The sequence below is a fragment of the Muscardinus avellanarius genome (genome assembly GCF_963383645.1).
Source record: "Muscardinus avellanarius genome assembly, chromosome: 12".
NCBI lineage: Eukaryota > Metazoa > Chordata > Mammalia > Rodentia > Gliridae > Muscardinus > Muscardinus avellanarius.
The window spans coordinates 13,778,813-13,800,988 of NC_137798.1; the positions used below are offsets into that span (position 1 = coordinate 13,778,813).

A 22,176-nucleotide genomic window follows, 5' to 3' on the forward strand; every position below is an offset into this window, starting at 1 on the left:
CTAGTTCCTTCCAGAGGTAAGGCCTGTGAGGCCTCAGGCCTGCTAGTCAGCTGGAGACATATTTGTTGGGCACCTGTCCTGCCAGGTGCAGGCAAAAGAGCAATGTGTTTGGCTGCTCTGCTTCCCAGGAAGTGTAGTGTATAATTCACTAAGTGAGACTTGGCAGGAAGATCTTGTTTGCAACACATACAAACTAAAAGTGTAACACTTTGGGCTTCAGATGATTCCACCTCTTCCTCAGTTCAGATTTGGTGCTGTCAGAAGCAAATATGTGGCTGATGGATTCATAAGACAGATCCCATACCTGAGACTGGGTCAAGTTAAACGTTTCAGCTGCCAGCTGGTACTCTTGAGAAAGGTATGTTGCAAAAACACCCTTATCATCAGTCTGCCAACATAAACAAGAATGTTTCAAACAATAAGTGAATGCTTTTTTAAAAACTTTAAAAAAAAAAAAAACAATACAGGGGCATTCTACCTTCGAGCTACACCCACAGCCATATTTTTTATTCCTTATTTTGAAAGAGTCTCACTGAATTGCAAAAGGCCTCACTAAGTAGCTGAGGCTATCTACCAACCCAGATCCTCCTTTCTCTGCCTCCTAAATGCTGGGATTACAAGTGTGCGCCACCACACCCGGCTTATTCTTTATTTTGAAACAGGGTCTCACTAAGTTTCGGAAGGTCTCACTAAGTACTTGAGGCTGGCCGCAAAACTGTGATCCTTCTATCTCAGCCTCCCAGGTACTGGGATTAAAAGTGTGCACCACCACACCTGGCTCTTAAAAACCATTTTTTAAAATACTGTTAATTTATTTTTAATTTTTTATTGGTGCGTTGTAATCATACATCTTAATGGAGTACAAGATGGTAGAGGCATACATGCATACTAAAAAACTTTTTAAGAAGCTTTTTTGTCTAGGGTATATCTTCTAATTTACTATGTGTTTTTTTTTTTCAAGAGTCTCAATAGAGGCCTATAAATGCCTCCATACTTCTCTGTAACTAAAGATACTTTACTAAAAGTCTATTTAAAAGATTTCACTAGAAGTCTACTAAAAAACTAGAGCAGTGTTTCAACCTTAGATGTATATTAAAATCACCTAAGGAGGGTTCTGTGTGTGTGTGCGCTACTGGGGATTGAGATGTTTTACCTCCAACCTACAACCTCAGCCCAATTTTTTACTTTTATTTTGAAACTGGATCTCACTAGGTTGATAGTCTCATTACTTGCTGAGGCCATCCTTGAATCTGTAATCCTCCTGTCCCAGCCTCCAAAGTACTGGAATATAGGCCTGTGCTACCACATCAGCTTACTGAGGGAGCTTCCAAAACATATTGATCCTCAGGGCTTACCCCAGATCAAATAAAGCAGAATCTCATGGAATGGGTGCTGGGAATCCCCCAGATACCTCTTCCCCTTCCCACAGGTGCATCCAGAGACACCCTGGCGCTTAACAGCCTCTCAGGGCACAACTCCTCTACTTAGACATTACTCTCAGGCACTCAAAGCCATCAGCTAGACAGGGAGTATCTGACCTAACGATGCAGCAATTACAAAGGAGCAAACACTTCACATGAAGCACCTACGCAGATCACAGAGGGATGAGCGATGCTGTACCAAAAGCCAAAGTGATGCTGGTCGTAAGACGGGACTGTCTGACTTTTGATGTTCGAGGTCAAACAGAGTTCTAGATGAGAGAAGAAAACGGCTCTTATTAAAAGCAGATACGTGAACTCATTAGGTTGAAGTTCACAAAGTAGACTCATGAGAAAATCTTTCCAGACCATGATTTGCAACCATGTTACTATTCTTCAAAACTGACCTTCCCTATGTGTAGTTCAGTTAATGTAGTTGTGCAGTTGTGTAGGAAGTATGTGCTGCAACTATGGAAGCAAGTCTCCAGGCAAGGGGTCAGGCTCTTCACACACTTGTGCTTCCTTTTCTTTTGACAAGGAGAACAACGAAGACTATTATGAGCCAGTCATGACCAAGAAAGTAGGAAATAATCATGACGGGGGAGAAGGAGGGTTTTTGTAGGACTCCTGCAATTCCTCCTAGTTTTACACAGTGGAGGCAGAAGCAAAGGTTAAAAAAAAAAAGTAGCACTCCTTGAGAGTTAAGGCATTATGAATAGCTAGGAGTGGGCATGGGTTTTTCCCATAGTTTCTAAGAAAACCAAACACCTTTACCCAGACTACCACTCATTCACCACCTGGTGCTTGAAGATAAGTCCACCTTAAGAATGACTTTTGCCAGGCGTGGTGGGCACGCTTGTAATCCCTGCGCTTGGGAGGCTGACACAGGAGGACTGCGCAGGTTCGAAGCCAACCTCAGCTACTTAGTGAGGCTCTCAGCAACCTAGTGAGACCCTGTTTCCAAATAAAATATTAAAAAAAGGTCTGGGAGTATAGCCCGGAGGTAGAAAGCCTCTGGGTTCCACCCCCGGTACCACCAAAAAATAAATAAATAAAATAAATAAAAAAATAAAATAGGTCTGGCAGTGTAACCTGGGGGTAGAAAGCCCCTGGGTTCCATCCCCAGTACCACACACACAAAAAAAAAAGAAAGACTTTTACTATTTACTAATTTCTACCTTGAAGTACTGCACTTGGCTCCTCAAGCAAAGTACAATACGTCACTGACTTGAGCGATAGCACCTGTTCACTTGGTAAGGCAGCCTCAACACAGGGCTACTCGGTCCATGTAAGCCCCTTCTCTCTGATGGGAGCAGAGCTGATCTTAGTTGGAAATAAGATGCTTCCATTCTACTTTTATGAATGTTTAAAAATCTTGGTAAATAGCCGGGGATGGTGGCGCACGCTTGTAATCCCAGCATTTGGGAGGCTGAGACCGGAGGATCGTGGTTTGGGGACAGCCTCAGCTGTCCCCAACTGAGTTGCCCTCCGCAACTCAGTGAGACCCTGTTTCAAAATAAAGAATAAAAATTGGGCAGGGGGTGTAGCTCGGAGGCCAAATGCCTCTGGGTTTCATCCTCAGACCCACGGGGGGTGGGGGGGTCTTGGTAAAGATAAAATAAATCTCACTTACTATTAATTGATAAAAACTAATTAAAAAACACAGCCACACATTTTTGTAAATTGGTGAATTTATAAACTTAGCAAATTGATCATTCAGTAAAAGGTATACAGCCACTTGCTTCCTACCCTCTTCAGAAAAAACTTCCTTGACCACCAGCCTGTTTAATATCAATTAACACTGATATTTCTTGTATATTTGTTTATTGTCTACCCTGTACTAGGATATCAGCTTCTTGAGAAGGAAACTCTATTTTGTTTACTACTGTATTTCCAACAATTATGAAGTAGATACTTCATAAACACATTTGCAATCAAGTGTACAATGTGATTAGTAAAAGATAGATAATAATTATAAAAATATATTTGGAATGTTCCATAATTCCTTTTTTTTTTTTTTTTTTTTTTTTTTTTTTGGTGGTACTGGGGTTTCTGGAAACCCTTCTACCTCCAGGCTACACTCCCAGACCTATTTTTTATATTTGGAAACAGGGCCTCCTAAGCCAGTGAGGCTGACTTCAAACCTGCGTGATCCTCCTGTCTCCACCTCCCAAGCGTGGGGATTACAAGCGTGCGCCACCACGCCTGGCCCATAATTCCTAATTTTTAAATGTTACATATTCTCATACTATGCGTTCATTTCATGAATGTCACTTTCATAATTCTAGATGGTCCTTGTTCCTTCAAAAAGTCCCCAGTGAGTTCCAGCACTGAGGAATATAGCAGTGAAGACAGGGCCTGCTTTCATGGAGCCTATATTAACGGGAACTATAACTATCAGTTATGTAAATGAGGCTCAGAAAACACTCCATACGTCTTTTAATTTCTAAATGATATTTATGATTTCAGCATAATCGTTCTCTACTTCTGGCTGGCAACCCAGGGGCTGAGGGGAGAGGCCAGAGGGCCGTCTGTCTTACCTAGTGGTATCCGGTGTTGCCGCACAAAGTCCACAAGATCAAGGGATCCTCCCTCCGGTGAGTTGAGAAATGTTCCGTGCCCAATTCTGTCAGGAAGCAGATCCAGGAGCATTTGTGTTTCTTTTTTTTGGTTTGGAATCTTCAGAAAAGTATGAAGAAGGGATCAATGACCTCTTTCAGTAGTTATTAAAAGCATTTGTTTTCTATAGTGCGTACTCTGTCCCAGAAGTTAATGCAGATGTTTTTGGAAAGCTTAATCACTCCTACTCCCAGCTCTCTTGTTTGCGCCCCCCTTTTTGGTGCTGGGATTGAACCCAGGATCTCTTACATACTAGGCACCTACTCTACAAGTGAGTTACACTTCTAGCCCCTCCTGTGTTTAAGCTTCTTATTCATTCCTCAATATTCTTCTGGATTCAATAATATTAATAAAAACTTAGTAAGACCTACTTCGTGCCTTTTCACATCAGTCCTCACAAGAATCTTACAAAGTGTTAAGAGGAAAAAGAGGTCATAAAAAGTAATTAAAAAAAATAAAATCCCTAACTCTATATGTGTGTTTTGTGCTGTGTATATGTGTTCACATATATTAGAAAAACGTCTGGAAAAATATAAACACAAAACTGTAAACAGTATTAACCACACCCAGTGCTACTCAATCTTTAGACATCACCTCACTGAATACTCAGAATAACGCTATGAGGTAAGTTGAGTATTATTCTCTCCATACTATCTGTCCCTATACTCAGGCTGCCAGGGATTTTTTTTTTTTTTTTTCAGTACTGGATATTGAACCCAGGGACATTCTATCTTCAAGCTAGTGATGCAAATTCATACAGTTTCTTTAGTAAAATATCATGAAGCTGTTTTAATTTGAGTTACGCTGAGGAACCATAAGAAGTTAAAAACATAATATTGGAGCCTAAATAAAGTCATGCCTTATGATTTTAATTTTCATTTAAAATATTTCTATTTTCAGCTGGGCATGGTGGCGCACGCTTGTAATCCCCGCGCTTGGGAGGCGGAGACAGGACTGCGCAGGTTTGAAGCCAGCCACGCTGGCGTAAGAGACCCTGTTTCAAAAATATAAAAAATAGGTCTGGGAGTGTAGCCCAGAGGTAGAAGGACTTCCAGGAACCCCAGTACCACCAAAAAAATAAATAAATAAATAAAAATAAAATATTTCTATTTTCTCTTTTTAAAAATGTTTTTCCAAGCCAGGTTATTTGTAGTTATTTACAAATAACCTACGACTATCTACTATAATCTATCTTCTCCAGCCTAAGGATGATATTATTTACCTCTGAAAGATGCAATGCCAACTTCAGACCTGCGTTTTTAGCTTCTAAAAGAGGCTCCACAAAGTCTTTCGCTTGTCCTATCTTGAAAATAAATGAAAATGAGAATGCATGGGAATTCTGGAAAAACTGAGGAACTGGTATCATGCCCCAATAAACAAAGGAAGAAATTAATGGCAGACTGACTCATTTGCACATTTTGTTTATAGAGCACCAACAATGTGCTAGGTACTTTGGGGAATACAAGGCTAAAAAGACACAGTCTCTGCCCTGGAGAATCTGAAGCTGAGTATCAGTGGATCAGAGGTCAATGAACTAAGCTAGATATGGAGTCACTAAATTTTCTTTCTGGAAGGACACCTAAAGATCTAGTGCTAAGGAGAACTTGATTCAGGAACCTTTTATGATTACTAACAATGGTTTAAATCGATGGTTGAAAACAAGAGCAGAATAGTCTGGGGTTAGCTAAGACCATCAAAACCAGTTTTATTAGACATTCTCATTCAGTGGTTTCCAAGCAGGAATGAGTCTACCAACCAGGGCACATTTGGCAATCTGTAGACGTTTCTGGTGGTCACACTAGGAGGGTGCTACTGCAATCTAATGGGTTGAGGCCAGGGCTGCTACTGAACATCCCACAAAGTACAGGGAAGCCCTGTGCATGGGAGGCTGAGGCTGGATAGCAGCTTCAAAGATAGCAGGCAGTAACTTTGCAAGCCCCCCCACACACACACACTAAACTGGAGCATGTATAAGTCCTAATGCCCCAAGACATCTATTTGTTGTGCAAAATGAATTAACTTCTCTCCTGCACATATAGACTAGTACTAGTTGAGCACCATCTTTGGCAGAATGGAGAAAATGATCATGTCAGGCAAAGTTCTTCGGGAGAGCATGCTCACTTCTTCCACAGAATCTTGACCAAGAACAACTCCTCTATCCACTCTGGCCATACAAAGCAGAACAAGGCTTCATCCAGAGTGTCTGCCGGGCCCTCTCTCTCTCGGGAAGGCAGAATGCTCCAAGCTAATCCTTTAAGAAATAAAGTCTATTTAGTAAAAATAACTTACAGTTGGGTCTCCACTGAGGTCAAGGCCAAGAACCATATCCTCGGTAGAAAGAAAGAATTCTTCAGCAAGTTTAACAGTCTCCTTGGCTACTGAGGGGCCACCTCTTCTGTCAATTGCTATCAGATACCTTTAATATAAGAAAAACACAGATGAGCCAGACATAGTAGCTCATGCTTGTAATCCCGGTATTTAGAAGGCTGAGACAAAAGGATCCCAGGTTCATGGCCAGCCTCAGCAACTTATTGAGGCCCTCCACACTTAGTGAGACCCTGTTTCAAAAAGCAAAGAAATAAAAGAGTCCTAGGGTATACCTCAGAAGTAGAATGCCCCTGAGTTCAATCCCCACTACCACCAAAAACAGAAAAAACACAGATGAAATCCATAATAATGCACATCGAAAAGACAACGGTAAGAGCAGCTAGAGAGTCATGGCAGGCTACATGATACAGATTACCAGGAAAGATACAACCTGCATCTATTTTTGGGGGTGGGGTGGGGCTGGGGATTGAACCCAGGGGTATTCTACCTCGGATGTAGACCCCCCAGCCGGATTTTTTGTCTTTATTTTGAAACAGGGTCTCACTAAGTTTCAAAGGGCCTCACCAAGTAGCTGAGGCTAGCCGTGAATCCAGATCCTCCTGTCTCAGCCTCCCAAGTACTGGGATTACAAGCGTGCACCACCATGCCTGGCTCAACCTGCACCTAGATAACGTGATGTTTTACCTTACTAGAGAATGAGATTTAAATTCTCAAGTAGCACTGAATATCTAGCTAGTGTTCAAATTCCCAACTGTCTCACTTTTTTTGGTGGTACTGGGGTTCCTGGAAGCCCTTCTACCTCCGGGCTACACTCCCAGACGTATTTTTACATTTTTATTTGGAGACAGGGTCTTCTAAACCAGCACTCGCAGCTGGCTTCGAACCTGTGTGATCCTCCTGTCTCTGCCTCCCAAGCACGGGGATTACAAGCATGTGCTACCACGCCCGGCGTGTCTCACTTTTTAATTATTTGATTTTTTTACAGTTTGACTGGGATGCAAATAAAAGTTTACACCGTTAGTCAACATATCTCTTAAGTCTTTTTAGATCTACAGCCACTCATTTCTCTCCCTCTAACTCTACTGCATCTCTTTTCTTACAGTTTATTTGTTAAAGAAAAGCACGTTGGTTCATATTACAAAATTCCCAGTTTGAATTTTGTGGATTGTGTCACTGTGTTAACATGTTCTGCCTCTTTATTTCCTCTGAACTGATCACTGGACCTAGTCTAGACTTACTCAAATCAGATTCAAGTTTCTGGCAAGAATAAATAGATGGTAGTGTGTTCTCAGGAGGGTCCAATTCATTATCTCATTGGGATTACAAAATTAGTAATATTCGAATTCTAAAATATATTAAATATCTTCTAAAATTTCATTCTTCACATATTAGCTAGAATAATATAGGACTCAAATACCCAAAGAATGCCAGCAAATATTGTGTGATTTTCCTCCAGCTTTTTTGTTGTTGTTTATTTATTTGTTTTGTGGTACTAGGGGTGGAACTCAGGGGCCTTCTATCTCCAGGCTATACCCTGAGCCCTATCTTATTTTTCATTTGGAAACAGGGTCTTGCTGAGTTGCTGAGAGCCTCACTAAATTGCTTAGGCTGTCCTTGAACTTGCCATCCTCCTATCAGCCCTCCAAGTACTGGGATTACAAGGTACACCACCACATCCAGCTTTCTCTAGAATTTGGTTTTTGTTGTTTTGTTTTTTTGTGGTACTGGGGATGGAACCCAGGGACATTTTACCTCCAAGCTACATCCCCAGCCCTACTTTTTAGTCTTTATTTTGAAACAGGGTCTCACTGAGTCGCATAGGGCCTAAGTAGTAGCTGATGCTGTCCACCTGGAGAGCTTGTTTGGAGGTTGTGGCAGGGGAGCACAGCTACTCGTATATCCTTGACTGAAGACTGGTCCTCCTCTATTCGGGGAAGGCCATCCTCTTCAACCGAGTGCACAGCTTGGGAGGGAGGCACATGCAGCGGTGAGGGGGATGGGGACACCTTCCTAGCCAGCCAGATCAGCCAAATCCACCCTGGTGATCACTGGGTGACAGAGGTCGCAGCCAGATTGCCCTCACATCCAAACACTGGCTATTTTTTAAACTCCTAAAGGAATACTAAAATCTCTCCTTAAGTTATCTACTTAAGCCAAGTATGGTGGTGTGCAGCTATGATCCTATTACTGGGTTACATCCCCAGGGAAGCTGAGACAGGAGGATCACAGGTTTGAGGACAACCCAGCAACTTAGTGAGACTCTGTTTCAAAATAAATAAAAATGGTTAGGGATGCAGCTTAGAGGTAGAATGCTCCTGGATTAAATCATCAATACCACAAAAAAATCTGATTAATGAGGTTAAATATTTTTCTAGACATTCAACAACAGGGTTTGTGATTCTATTTTTTTCTCTTATAGGTAGAAATCAGTACATGACTGGTGTTTAAAAACCTACTCTATCTATGACCAAAATAGTAAAACTGCACGTTCTAGTTTTTAAACGGCTAACTACTATGGTACAATCTTCTTACCTAACATCAATGTCTAAGTTTTCTTGTTTGGACTGTTTTATACCCTCAAGTATAGATTCCACATAAGTCTTTTTGGTCATTCCTGGAAAGAACACAGAGGAAATATATGTCAAGAAGTCATCAACCATTCCATCAGTTAGCAGGCTTTATGGCATGGCACAGTTAAAGACGAGTGAGAACATGTCCCTTATGTGGGTACATTTTAGTAAATGGTAACTGTGCTTTAATGAAATTGAAGAAAAAAATGTAGTAGTAGAAAAAAATAAATGGAAAAAACACAGTGTTACTGGGAGGTGGGCCTAGCTGGAGAACGCAGGTCACTGGGGCTACGCCCTTTGTGGCTGTGCCGGGATCCTGCTTCTCCCCCACATCAGCTGTGTCCTACCAGGTAGGACACTTCACCAAAGGCCCCACGTGACAGAGCCAAGGGACCAAGGACTAAAACCCCTGATACCATGAGCCAAAATCTTTCCTCCTTTAGGACAGATAAGCTGGGCACTGTGGCGCACACCTGTAATCCCAGTACCTGGGAGGCTGAGACAGAAGGATCACAGTTTAGAGGATAGCCTCAGCAAATAGCGAGACTCTCATGAACCTAGCAAGAATCTGTTTTATTTTATTTATTTTTTTTGGTGGTACTGGGGTTCCTGGAAGCCCTTCTACCTCCGGGCTACACTCCCAGACCTATCTATTATATATATATATATATATATATATATATATATATATATATATATTTTTTTTTTTTTTTTTTTTTTGAAACAGGGTCTCTTAAGCCAGTGAGGCTGGCTCCGAACCAGCGCCATCCTCCTATCTCCCAAGCACGGGGATTACAAGCGTGCACCACCACGCCTGGCAAGACTCTGTTTTAAATTAAAAAAAAAAACAACTGGGCTGAGGTTGTAGCTCACTAATGTTGTTGTTGATTAAAGATCCCCCATTAAATTAGAGAACCAAAAAAAAAAAAAAAAAACAGTAAAAGTTAATGTTCCTAGCCGGGTGTGATGGCGCACACTTATAATCCCAGCATTTGGGAGGCTGACACAGGAGGATCACGGTTTGCGGACAGCCTCAGCTACTTGGTGAGGTCCTCTGCAACTCAGTGAGATCCAGTTTCAAAATAAAGAATAAAAAATAGGGCAGGGGGTGTAGCTCTGAGGTCAAATGCCCCTGGATTCCATCCCCAGACCCACAAAAAAAAAAAAAGAAAAAGAAAAAAAAGTTAATGTTTCATATTCCCAACTCACAAACCCACGAATGAGCGAATCACACGTGAGGGGTAGTATGTTCACTGAGAGTAACTAAATCCTACCAGTAGCACTTTCTCTTCTGGGTGTGCTCCTCAGTTCCAGGTACTTGACACCATCCTCTGCAAAGTCTTTAATGACATCTTTTGTGACCTGATAATAAAGGTAATGTACATAATAGTGGAGTTCGATCAACAGTCCCAGTAAAAGTGCCACATGCTACAGCTTTATGTAATTTATTAAATTTGATTTGAAAGAAGTGTTGAAAGTTTCTCACATGGTCACATCCCCAATGGAGATCACGACAGAGCTACCTTTCCAAACAGCTCCCCTCACCACCTCATCCCCACCTTAAATTCAACTCTGCGCAGCAGCCACCTGCCTTGCATTTTAACAGTTTCTCTATTTCCAGTGTTCCTATGGTGGACAAAGCAGGGAAATGAGGCAAAACCACCTGGCTCCATCTATGTGCATATCGTGCTAGAAAATCTTTATTACACATAGAAATAAACAACTACCGGATTGGGCACTGATGATTTAACGCTTAGGAATTACTGACATGCTATTTAAAGTCACAGATTAAGGTTCTTATTAGCCAGGCATGGTGACACACCCGTAATCCCGGGACGTGGGAGGCTGGAACGGGAGGATTCTAGGTTCAAGGATCACCTTCATGGTACACTGAGATTCTTAGCACCTAGCAAGGATGCTGTGACAGACAGCCCTAGTTGGCCCTTGCTGGTACCCTCATCTTAACTCCTGACTACCCGCATATAAGCACAAAGTGCAGTGTCCTGACGGGCGCTGGGGCCAGCTGGCTGTGCAGACTGCTCAGGAAAGCACCACACTGGTGATGCCACAGCAACTCAAGGTCTGGGCCTCTCCTTTTATATTCCCTACAAAGCCAAAAAGGAATTCATTGAAATGAAAATGGGTAGCTCAGATTCATCAGGAAGGGTCTGGAAAATCAGACTCAGAGAACACAGCATTCAAAATCATGTGGCATGCCTAGACCATGCAGGATATCACCGCCACCTCTAGCACCGAGCAGAACCCTGCAACCTTCACGGCTGGCGCCTGGCCCTGTGGCTGCTACCCCACCCCCAAACTCCACCTCCCAGTCGCTGCCACCACCAAAGTGTGGGCCTCAGCTTGCAAGGTGGATCTTATCACTGCCCCCAGGCTGAACACCTCAGAAGGACCCACTCTCGCTACCCAAGCTCACTTGAGACTAACACAGAAACCCGTTTGAGAATGAGGATCTGGAGGCCAGATGTGGTAGCACATGCTTGTAATCCCAGTACTTGGGAGCCTGAGACAGAAGGATCACAGGTTCACGGCCAGCCTCAGCTACTGAGTGAGGCCCTCTGCAACTTAGTGAGACCCTATTTCAAAATAAAGAATAATATAGGGCTGGAGGTGTACTTTAAGGCAGAATGCCTCTGGGTTCCATCCCCAATACTGAAAAAAAAAAAAAAAAAAAAAAAAAAAAAAAAAAAAAAACTCCCCGGCAGGAGTTGGGTGAGGTGAGGCTAAGGTAGCAGTTCTTTCCAGCAACTATACACTGTCCAAAGCCCTGAGCGTTTAGATACATATAAAAACAAATGATCAAAGTATAATTTCCCCAGGACTAATCACAAAATCTCTAAGTACTATGAGCTTCATTTTCTACCACGTGCACCAGGTCATTGAAGAATAAAGAAAGGGCCTTATCAAGGACATGCCCATGGAATGCTCATCAACAAAGCAAGACCTGAGCCCCAATGGTGGATGCTGCTAGCAGTGTTGAAGGTATCATTTGTACAACATATTATACATAGAACACCAGTCTGCATTTCTTCTCCACACTGTGCCCTAGCCAATAGTTTTTCCCCTCATCTCTTTTATACTGAACAATCTTTTTATATTAGCTCATAGGCAAATGTCTTAAACTGGGTTTGAAAAGAATCACCACAGCCGGGCGTGGTGGTGCACACTTGTAATCCCAGTACTTGGGAGGCTGAGACAGGTGAACCACAGGTTTGTGGCCAGCCGCAGCAATTTAATGAGGCCCTCTGCAACTTAGTGAGATTCTGTTTCAAAATAAAACAATAAAATATGGCTGGAGGTGTAGCTCAAAAGTAGAATTCCCCTAGGTTCCACCCCCAGCACCACACACACAAAAAAAAGAGTTGCCATAAAAAAAGAAAATGTTTTTATCAGACTCTCCCTGAAAGCAAAAGGCCATATGCAATAACAGGAGAGTAAATGTGTTCATAATTTCTAAACCATTCTAAAAATTCCTTCATGTCTCACCATTAGAATATCTTCAGGGCTAGTAGTAAGCCGATGAATCATGTGAAACATCTGGAAACACCTGCAACATGAATGAGAAGATTTAACATACCTTATTCATCAAAAACCTGCCACTCCAAAGAAACTCCTTAAACTGAATTAATAGCTTTTAGGTTAATCTTAAGTGTATGTTTAGATTTACAAAGAACTACAGAGAAAGTTTTTCAAAAATGGCATTGATCTAGCCAGGTGTGGTGGCACACACCTGTAATCTCAGTACTTGGGAGACTAGACAGGAGGATCACAGGTTCGCAGCCAGCCTCAGCTACTTAGTGAGGCCCTCTGCAACTTACTGAGACCCTGTTTCCAAATAAAGAATAAAAAATAGGGCGGGGGTGTAGCTCAGAGGTAGAATGCCCCTGGCTTCAATCCCCAGTACCACACACACACACACACACACACACACACACACACACACACACACAATTACATTGATCTGAGCTGAGCATGGTTGGTAGATGCCTGTAATCCCAATACCTGGAAGGCTAAGACAGGAGGATCTTGGGTTCAAAGTCAGTCTCAAAACTTAGTGGGGCTCTCAGCAACTTAGCAAGACCCTATTTCCAAATTAAAACAAAAATAAAAACATAAAATAGGATTGTGGGTATAGCTCATAGGTAGAAGGTCCCTAAGTTCCACCCCTAGTACCACACACACAAAATTACACTGAATTGGAAAGATAGCTAAATGACTGAAGATACACCCCCCCCACACACACACACCCCACACTGGAGTTGGGGGCTCACCCAGAGTGTAGCTTTGCCTGAGCTATACTCCCAGCCCTATTTTATTTTGTTTTGAAATAGATCTTACTAAGTTGCGGAGGGTCTCGGTTGCTGAGGCTGGCCTTGAACCTATTATTCTTCTCTCTCAGCCTCCCAAGTACTATGATTACAGGCATGCATCGCCACACCAGCCTTTACACACACACACACACACACACACACACACACACACACACACACACACACTTTTTTGTGTGGTAATAGGAATGGAACCCAGGGGTCTTCTACCTCTGGGCTACACTCCCAGACCTATTTTCATATTTTTATTTGGAAACAGGGTTTCACTAAGTTGCAGAGGGCCCCACTAAGTAGCTGAGGCTGGCTTCGAACCTGCGATCCTCCTGTCTCGGCCTCCCAAGTACTGGGATTACAAGTGTGTGCCACCTCACCCAGCTACTTAATAATTAATAATTTTAAGTGTGAAATAATAATTCTCTTTCTCCAACCCTGCCCTGCTGCCAGTATCAGCAAATGGGGAAAAATCAGTATGCCTATATTTTCCAATTTTAAAAATATTCAAAAACAGAGCCAGGCGTGGTGGCGCACGCCTGTAATCCCAGTACCAGGAAGCTGAGACAGAAGGACCGCAGGTTAGTGGCCAGCCTCAGCTACTTAGTGAGGCCCTCTGCAACTCAGTGAGATGCTGTTTCAAAACAAAGAATACAAAAGACATAGGGCTGGGGGTGCAGCTCAGAAGTAGAATGCCCCAGTAGCACAAAAAATTCAAATATAGTATAATTCACAAGCATCATAAATGATTAAAAATACAGTTCAAATAATGCTCTGTCTGTAATAGAGGTGTCGCTACTTATCTCACTAACACGTCCTGGGAGGGGAAAGATAGAGTGGAATCCAGAGGGAATCCTATCAAGTGCTGTGTGTATGTGTGTTTTTATCACATTGATCCTCACTATAATATATAATTGCAATGCACCAATAAAGTTATTAAAAAATACTGCCAACAGTCTAACAGTTGGAAAAATGTTATAGGTTAAGTTATATTCACCACGCCAGATACTTACTCTATTTCTTTTAACTACTACATCTGAATTCTTTTTTTTTCTTTTAAAGCATGCACCACCATGCCCAGCTTTACAGCTGAATTCTTAAATATTAAATTATTATCATCTCAAAATACTGATAGACAAAAAGAAGTATTTTCACAACTCCCCAAACTCACTCTTCTAAAGTTCTTTTCTTTCCCTTATCAATCATAGTCATCTGATCATGAATTTTAAGGTCTGGCTTCTTGGCTATTAATTTCTTCATGGTATTAGAACTAATGGATCCATTCAAGTGGGCATGAAGTTCCTAAAACAAGAGAATACAATCAGTAACAAAGCTAGCTTTGCAACTTGGAACAAAACTTAGCTTCCAGTGGTACTGGGGTTCTACTTCCTCAATGTGTCCTGGGATATCGGCAAAGGGCTGAGAGCAAGACCGGTTGGGAGGGGAGTCTGGGAGATACCATAAGTGCCCTAGGCTAGGGCAGAGGCAGCCCACTAATTTTCCTGTTTCAGCTTCATCTTGCCTAAAATCTGTGTTATATCTTTAAGATTCAGGCTGTATGTTGCCTAGCTTTTCACCTTGCTATGAGTTTTTCCATTACTAGTGTTTGCAGAGATTTGTAATACCAAATTTCAGAGTGGCTACATTAGGAGTTACTCTCAGGATACTCCTACAGCTCTGAAGTTCATTGTTAAAAACTCCTAACAGGAAGCCTTGCTGATGTTATTAAAGGGCTCCCAACACTCAAACAACAACAACACAACAAGAATACAATCAGTACAAGCTTACTAAGTATCCACTGGATGCAGAGCATTACACCAGGAACTACATGTTCATAGTTTGTACTATGCCAATTGCCTTTTACCTTTTACAGTTAAACATATAACTTTTGAAGTTTGCAAATTCTACCCATAAAATTTACTTTCTGTGAAAATAACATAAGTTATTATAATTAGCAACCACTCAAGAGTTCTGTAATTTAATTCTTACCACTTTGGGCAGCTTCGAGTAAAAGTCTGTTTTCAATGGCTGCTGTTCTGCCTCCATCATGATTTTAGCTGGGGAGGGGGGAGGTCCTTCTCCACTCCTATTCTTGATTTGATTTGAACAATGAAATGTATCTTAGTAAATTCTGTGGTCCTGGATCTTCAGATTTTTTAACTCCATGCATTATGGGCTCAATTTCACCTATTTTAAAAATGTGAATATTTTCAGATGCAAATATACAAGCAAAGAAACAGGATTTTGCTACTTTATTCTTTAAAAGCCAAAAGCCCCTCCAAAGCTAACTTAAATGTGTCCTAGGTGGGGAAATAATTAATAAGCAAGATAAAAAAAAAAGGGAAAAGGCCTCAAGATGGTAAAAACTGAATTAAAACCTAAAATTGAAGGCTGGGTGTGGTGGTGCACATTTGTAATCCCCGCGCTTGGGAGGCTGAGACAGGAGGATCGCGCTGGTTCGGAGCCAGCTGTGCTGGCTTAAGAGACCCTGTTTCCACATAAAAAAGTTAGAAAATAGGTCTGGGAGTGTAGCCCGTGGGAGTATATCCCAGAGGTAGAAGGGCTTCCAGGAACCCCAGTACCACCAAGATAATAATAATAATAATAATAATAATAATTAATAATAATAAAAAATAAAAAATGAAGAGTAAAAATAGGGTTAGAGGTATAGCTCAGAGGTAGAGTGCCCCTGGGTTCCATCCCCAGTACCGCAAAAAAAAAAAAAAAAAACCTAAAATTGAGTGGAGTGTATTCCTTATGTATTGGCACTTCCTATAAAATAGCTACTTTAAGTAGTAGAGATTTTATAGGTTCTATTTTGGGTAAAAATGAAAAAAATTACGTTTTGACTGTTTAAAATAAAATAGTAGAGGAAGAGTCAGATGGACCTGGATTTGTCATTCTACTAGCTCTGCATTCTAGTAGCTATATGGCCTTGGTAACTTACCTTCATAGCTTTACTTTCCTATTTTGTAAAAATGGGATAAAAATGCAGAGTAGATATGAGGATTAATAAGGGAATTTAAATTCCTCTCTTCTATGCTTCCCATATGATCCAGTGACTAATTTTAACTCAGCATATTATCACAGTGGGATTTTCTTTTCTTCTTTTGTGGTCCTAAGGCTTGAACCCAGTTTATATGAACTCAGTTGAATTCAGGGGCATTCTACTCTGAGCTACAGGGTTTCATTAAATTGCCAAGGGCCTCACTAAGTTGCTAAGACTGGACTTGAACCTGTGACCCTCTTGTCTCAGCCTGCCAAATGCTGGGATTACAAGCGCGCTTTACCACAGCCCACTTTTATGTGTGTGGTGCTGGGGATTGAACCTAGCGGTGTTCTACCTCCGAGCTTCAAGACATGCGCCACCACACCTGGCTCAACATGACTTTAGAATTATAGAATTTTGTAAGTGAAGGGGAGTGTCATTTAAAGATGAAAAACAGAGTTAATTAACTAGCACAGGACATACAAGGGAAATTATATATATATATATATGGATGACTATTGTCAAAATTTAAAAATTATGGATGACTATTGTCAAAATTTAAAAATTATGGATGACTATTGTCAAAATTTAAAAATTATCTGTAAAGGTTGGTTTTTTCAACCTTCCATCTGGCCTGATTTGTGTTTAGATGTAAACGGGTTCTCTTTGCACACGAGGGCACTGAATAAATTAGCAACTATCACTAGTCAACATCCAAGGAACAACCCTCTTCAAACCCACTAAAGGTTCGCGCAGCCGACCCTTCTACCCTACCAAACCCATATCTGATTCCAAAGAAGTCAGCTCCCAGACTCACCTCTGAGAGATTTCTCAACTAATGAGGGTCTAGACAAGCTCTCCCATCAGAACGAAAAACCTGTAGAAAAGTGACAACCCGCGCTCCCTTAACACTCCAAGTCACAGAGATAACGGGCTTGCTCCTTGGGAAGACATAATCCGGAGAATCACAGTTAAGGCCAATCGCAGTTGAATTTGGGAACAAGGAACACCTTCCTCAATCCTGATTGGTGCGCTCTTCCCGGAAATGACGCACATTTGTGCGCGGACGGGGGTCCCGGAAGAGGGGTAGTTTTCGGTGCCGGGGACCGTAAGGTCCGCCGGTCCTGAGTGTCTCCCGGCCATGGGCCCGCGAAGCCGCGATCGTCGGGCGGGGGCAGTCCAGAGTACCAATGACAGCAGCGCCCTCAGCAAGAGCTCCCTGGCGGCGCGCGGGTACGTGCGGGACGCCTTCACCGCGCTGCTGGTTCCGGGGACGGCGCGGCGCGCGCCGCTCGTCCACCGAGGCTACTACGTGCGCGCACGCGCCGTGCGCCACTGCGCGCGCGCCTTCCTGGGGCGGAAGTGCGGAGCGCCGCGCGCCCAGATCCTGTCCCTCGGCGCCGGCTCCGACGCGCTGTACTTCCGCCTCAAGGCCCGGGGCCTGCTCGCCCGCGCTGCAGTCTGGGAGGTGGATTTCCCGGAGGTGGCTCGACGGAAGGCGGACAGGATTGGGGAGACGCCGGAGCTGCGCGAGCTAACGGGGCCTTTCCAGCGGGGCGCCCCCGCGTCCGCGCTGTGCTTTGAGAGCCGGGACTACCGCATCCTGGGCCTGGACCTGCGGCAGCTCCGCGAGCTGGGCGAGGCCCTGGGCGCCGCGGGGCTGGACCCGGCCGCACCCACGCTGCTGCTGGCCGAGGCCGTGCTGACCTACCTGGAGCCCGACAGGGCCGCGGCCCTCATCGCGTGGGCAGCGCGGCGTTTCCCTGATGCCCTTTTCGTGGTGTACGAGCAAATGAAGCCTCAAGACGCCTTTGGACAGTTCATGCTGCAACATTTTCGGCAGCTGAATTCTCCCCTGCATGGCCTGGACCGCTTTCCCGACGTGGAGGCGCAGCGGCGCCGCTTCCTTCAGGCCGGCTGGGCTGCCTGCAGTGCGGTGGACATGAATGAATTCTATCGCCGCTTTCTCCCCGCCGAAGAACGCCGGCGGATGGAGACGCTTGAGCCCTTCGATGAGTTTGAGGAGTGGCACCTGAAGTGTGCGCACTATTTCATCCTGGCAGCTTCTACGGGAGACATCCAGTCCCAGACTCTGCTGTTTCCACCCTCAGAGGCGTTTCCTCGGGTCGACCCTGCTTCACCTTCAGGGGACCTCCCTGCCAGAGTAGTCTCTAGCGACAGCCACAGCACAAACCTTAAGGCATATGGCCATGCCTCTGTGCTCTGGAGCCCCGGCGTCATTCTTAGTACCGGTGGATTCGGAGAGCAGGAGGGGCGGCACTGTCGACTGAGCAAGTTTCACTTGTTCTCAAGATATTGTGGCTTTGAATGGAAAGGCAGCCAGAAAGACAGTTGGACTGGAACCCAGTGGGATGGACGCCTTTATCACACCATGACAAGAATTTCAGATACTCAGGTTTTAGTTTTGGGAGGGAGATTGTCCCCAGTAAGTCCAGCCTTGAGCACTCTCCAAATTCAATTATGTAAGAGTAAGGATAATAGCACTGAGGACCTGAAGCTGACAGTAACAAAGGCTGGCCTAGAAGACGACTTCAGCTTGTCTCGTTGGAGACATTCAGCAACCGAAGTGTCCTATCAGAATCAGAAATACCTGTTTGTGTACGGGGGTCGAAGTGTCACAGAACCTGTACTAAGCGACTGGCATTTTCTACATACAGGAACGTTGGCTTGGGTCAGGATCCCAGTAGAGGGGGAAGCACCTGAGGCTAGGCATTCCCACAGTGCCTGCATTTGGCAAGGGGGAGCCCTTATTGCTGGAGGTCTCAGGGCGTCCGAGGAGCCATTGAACTCTGTACTCTTTCTGAAACCAATCCCTTGTGGATTCCACTGGGAAACAATAAATATCCAGCCTCCCATTACCCCAAGGTACTCCCATACAGCTCATATACTCAATGGAAAGCTTCTACTGGTTGGAGGAGTCTGGATCCATTCTTCCTCAGTTCCGGGAGTGACTGTAATCAATCTGACTACAGGACTGAGCTCTGAGTATCAGATTAACACAACATGTGTGCCTTGGCCGTTAATGTTACACAACCATACCAGTATCCTCCTTCCTGAAGAGCAACAGCTCCTGCTCCTTGGAGGTGGTGGGAACTGCTTTTCCTTTGGCACGTACTTCAACCCCCACATGGTGACATTAGATCTTTCTTCCTTAAGTGCTGTACAGTAAAGATTAGACTCTTGATATATTCGTGGCCCATTAAAGTAGGCAATAAAGGTTTTCATAAATAGGATTTGAATCTGACTATAGCTATTAACCACTGCTTCCTCCCTCCTCTTTTTTTTAACACTATTGTGTCAGAAAATGAAAAAGGATATTAAAACATATACCAACAATCAGAGAGATGGTAGAAAAACAAACCATAGCTAAAAACGTGGCCAAACAGTCCTAGAGCAAGGGCTTTTGTATATATGTATCCAGACTACTGGACTTCAACCAATTTTCAAATCTGTCCACTTACTGAGTTACAATGGTCTTTAGCCAAAAGCAAGGAAAAAATTTCTCAAGCCTGGCCCTTGTGATTTGAGATTGTGTCTTGGAAAATGTTCCCCATGGATCCTTAGTAAGAATATAAGATTAAATATAATTGAAGGAACATAGCCAAACGTGGTGGCATGTGCTTGTAATCCCAGCATTTAGGAGGCTGAGATTTGAAGGATCGTGGCTTGAAGACAGCCTCAGCTACTTAGGCCCTTTGCAACTCAGTGAGACCCAATTTCAAAATAAAGAAAAAAATAGGGCTGGGGGTGTAGCTCAGAGGTAGAATGCCACTGGCTTCCATCCCCAGTACCACACACACAAAAAAATAATAATTACTGAAGGAACATGATATTGACCTCATTCTTTGTGTATAAAACTGGATACAATTGTAGTTTATGGCATTGTGCATTTTTTATTTTTGTACTGGTTATTGGACCTCAAGATGTTCTACCTACAAGCTATACCCTCAGCTCTGTTTGTTTTAGTTTGCAACAGGGTCTCACTAAGTTGTCCTCGAATTTCTGATTCTCCTGTTTCAACCTCCCAATACTGATTGTAAGTGCCACTGCATTCCACTCTTAACCAGGCCTAGGAGTTGTGATGGCTCTTTGTTAGACTTGAACTGTACTGCCCAATATAGATGCTATTAGCAACATGTGTCTATCTAAACAAATTAAGATTAAATAATCGGGAGGCTGAGACAGGAGGATCATGGTTTGAAGACAGCTATTTAGGCCCTTTGCAACTCAGTGAGACCCTGTTTAAAAATAAAGAATAAAAAATAGGGCTGGGGTGTAGCTCAGAGGTAGAATGCCCCTGGATTCCATCCCCAGTACTGGGGGAAAAAGGGGGTGGGGGCTAGAGGTGGCTCAGTGATACAGTACAGGTTTGCCATGCATTATGCCCAAATTTTGCTACCCAGCACTGGGGAAAAAAAGATTGAATAAAATGAAGAATTCAGTTGCTCAGTTATACAAACCACATTTTAATGCTCAATAGTTACATGGGGCTAATGGCTGCTGCATTAAATGATGTAGAATATTTCCATCATTGCAGAAAGATCTACCAGACATTGCTGAACTACTTCATCTTGACTTGGTTTCCCTTAACTCTGATAATTGATATATTCACTAAACTTTACTCAGTTATCCCCTTAAAATGATTGAACAGTGTTTCCTGGTAAACTTGGTGAGATCAACAGACTACCTTAGGTGTTCATCCTTAAAAGTTGAACCTTAATTTTTCATCTAAGTTGTGCCTTGAAATTTGTATCTCAAAAGGTAGTGGCTTGGTGGTACTAAGTGTACTAATTTAGTATTTTGGGATAGTCATCTCTGGAAACAGTATTTTGAGATTCTACAGGTATCTCAATGAATATTCTTAGCTATCAACCTTAGCATCTTACTGGACTTAATATGATACAGAATCCCTTTTTCCTAAATACATTTATTAACTTTGCATAGATATGGATGTGAAAGTTGGTTAATATAAAAACTGAGTAGCAAATGCACACCTAAGTACATGTCAAGGGCAGTGTGGGCTGTCTTAGAGGAAGGCTCACGAGTAGAGAAACTGCAGAAAGGGCTGTGCACTAACTCCAGCATCCCGGAGATTCTGCAGAGCCCGCCAGAAGAAGTCATTAGTTCTGACCACAAGTGGATCCTGGGAAACAAGCAGCTTACTACACTTAGGCAGGCATCTGGCAAGGCTATCAGTGGACCAGGTACCAGATAATTGTCTGAAATATGGTCCGTGTGGGGAAATGTTGCTGTATTTCCTGTTTCTAAGCTCACCACAGGCTACCTCCAGCTTCCAGAAGCAGAGCAAAGGAAAACATTATGATGAAATAAGTGTGCTCAGTTACATAGGAGGTAGCACCACAACCATAGCCTCGATCTGACTCCAAAACCCAGGTTATCCTTTCTTCTATGCTACTGCTTAGACTGTGCCATCAATCATAATTTCATTACTTTTTTGGGAAGAGAGATGGGAGATCAAGAGAATGGGTATGTGTGCCAGTCCTAAATCAGTGTTACGGTGCCTGTTCTCCCCAGTGTGGCACATCTGAGTAATTTGGAGTAGCACTCGGTATGTGCTGGTTGTGTGCTGCTGAGGGAGGGACCAGTGTCATAAACAGTAACCTGTAGTCATTGGAGATGTGGGCCAGACTGAGAACGGAAGTTAGACATTAATTTTTGCTTCTTGATTTCACTTTTGAATATTACTGCTCTAAAATTCTAGTATTGGGCTCTGGAATAGTTATAAGAGTTCATTTTAGTGATTGTTCTTCCTCTTTTAGTGATTTTCTTTCTAAACCAGAAAAAAAAATAGCCAAGGAAAGAAAAGAATTTCTTATTTTGAATCTTTTCTCTGGATCAAGGTCTCAAAAACAGTGTATCCTAAGCCGGGCGTG

General features: G+C 43.1%; 3 protein-coding genes across 4 annotated transcripts in view; 2 read left to right on the plus strand and 1 right to left on the minus strand.

Moving 5' to 3' along the window:
• Positions 1–193: 193 nt before the first annotated feature.
• Positions 194–15,327, minus strand: MAPDA (N6-Methyl-AMP deaminase; the record flags this gene model as incomplete). Of its 2 annotated transcripts, XM_080706738.1 has the most annotated exons (10): positions 15,262–15,327; positions 14,444–14,574; positions 12,440–12,500; positions 10,210–10,297; positions 8,898–8,979; positions 6,327–6,453; positions 5,260–5,340; positions 3,959–4,097; positions 1,590–1,690; positions 194–388 (listed from the first exon to the last, which is right to left on the minus strand). In XM_080706738.1, exons 1-10 carry the CDS (start codon positions 15,319–15,321, stop codon positions 194–196), a joined length of 1,065 nt encoding a protein of 354 aa, XP_080562864.1. In that variant the 5' UTR covers positions 15,322–15,327. The 2 variants fall into 2 exon arrangements, with proteins under 2 accessions (XP_080562864.1, XP_080562865.1); XM_080706739.1 differs by lacking the exon at positions 15,262–15,327 and having other exon boundaries at positions 12,413–12,500; positions 14,444–14,568.
• Positions 15,328–17,402: 2,075 nt separating this feature from the next.
• On the plus strand, positions 17,403–19,451 carry LCMT2 (leucine carboxyl methyltransferase 2; the record flags this gene model as incomplete). Its single annotated transcript, XM_080706944.1, has 1 exon — positions 17,403–19,451. One exon carries the CDS (start codon positions 17,403–17,405, stop codon positions 19,449–19,451), a length of 2,049 nt encoding a protein of 682 aa, XP_080563070.1.
• A 1,833-nt stretch (positions 19,452–21,284) lies between these two features.
• TGM7 (transglutaminase 7) overlaps positions 21,285–22,176 on the plus strand; it is a gene marked incomplete at both ends in the record, with an annotated part of 53,866 nt that continues 52,974 nt past the window's right edge. Inside the window, one exon of the mRNA XM_080707037.1 lies at positions 21,285–21,486. Within this exon, the coding sequence (XP_080563163.1) occupies positions 21,285–21,486 (202 nt within the window). The remainder of the gene's footprint in view (positions 21,487–22,176) is intronic.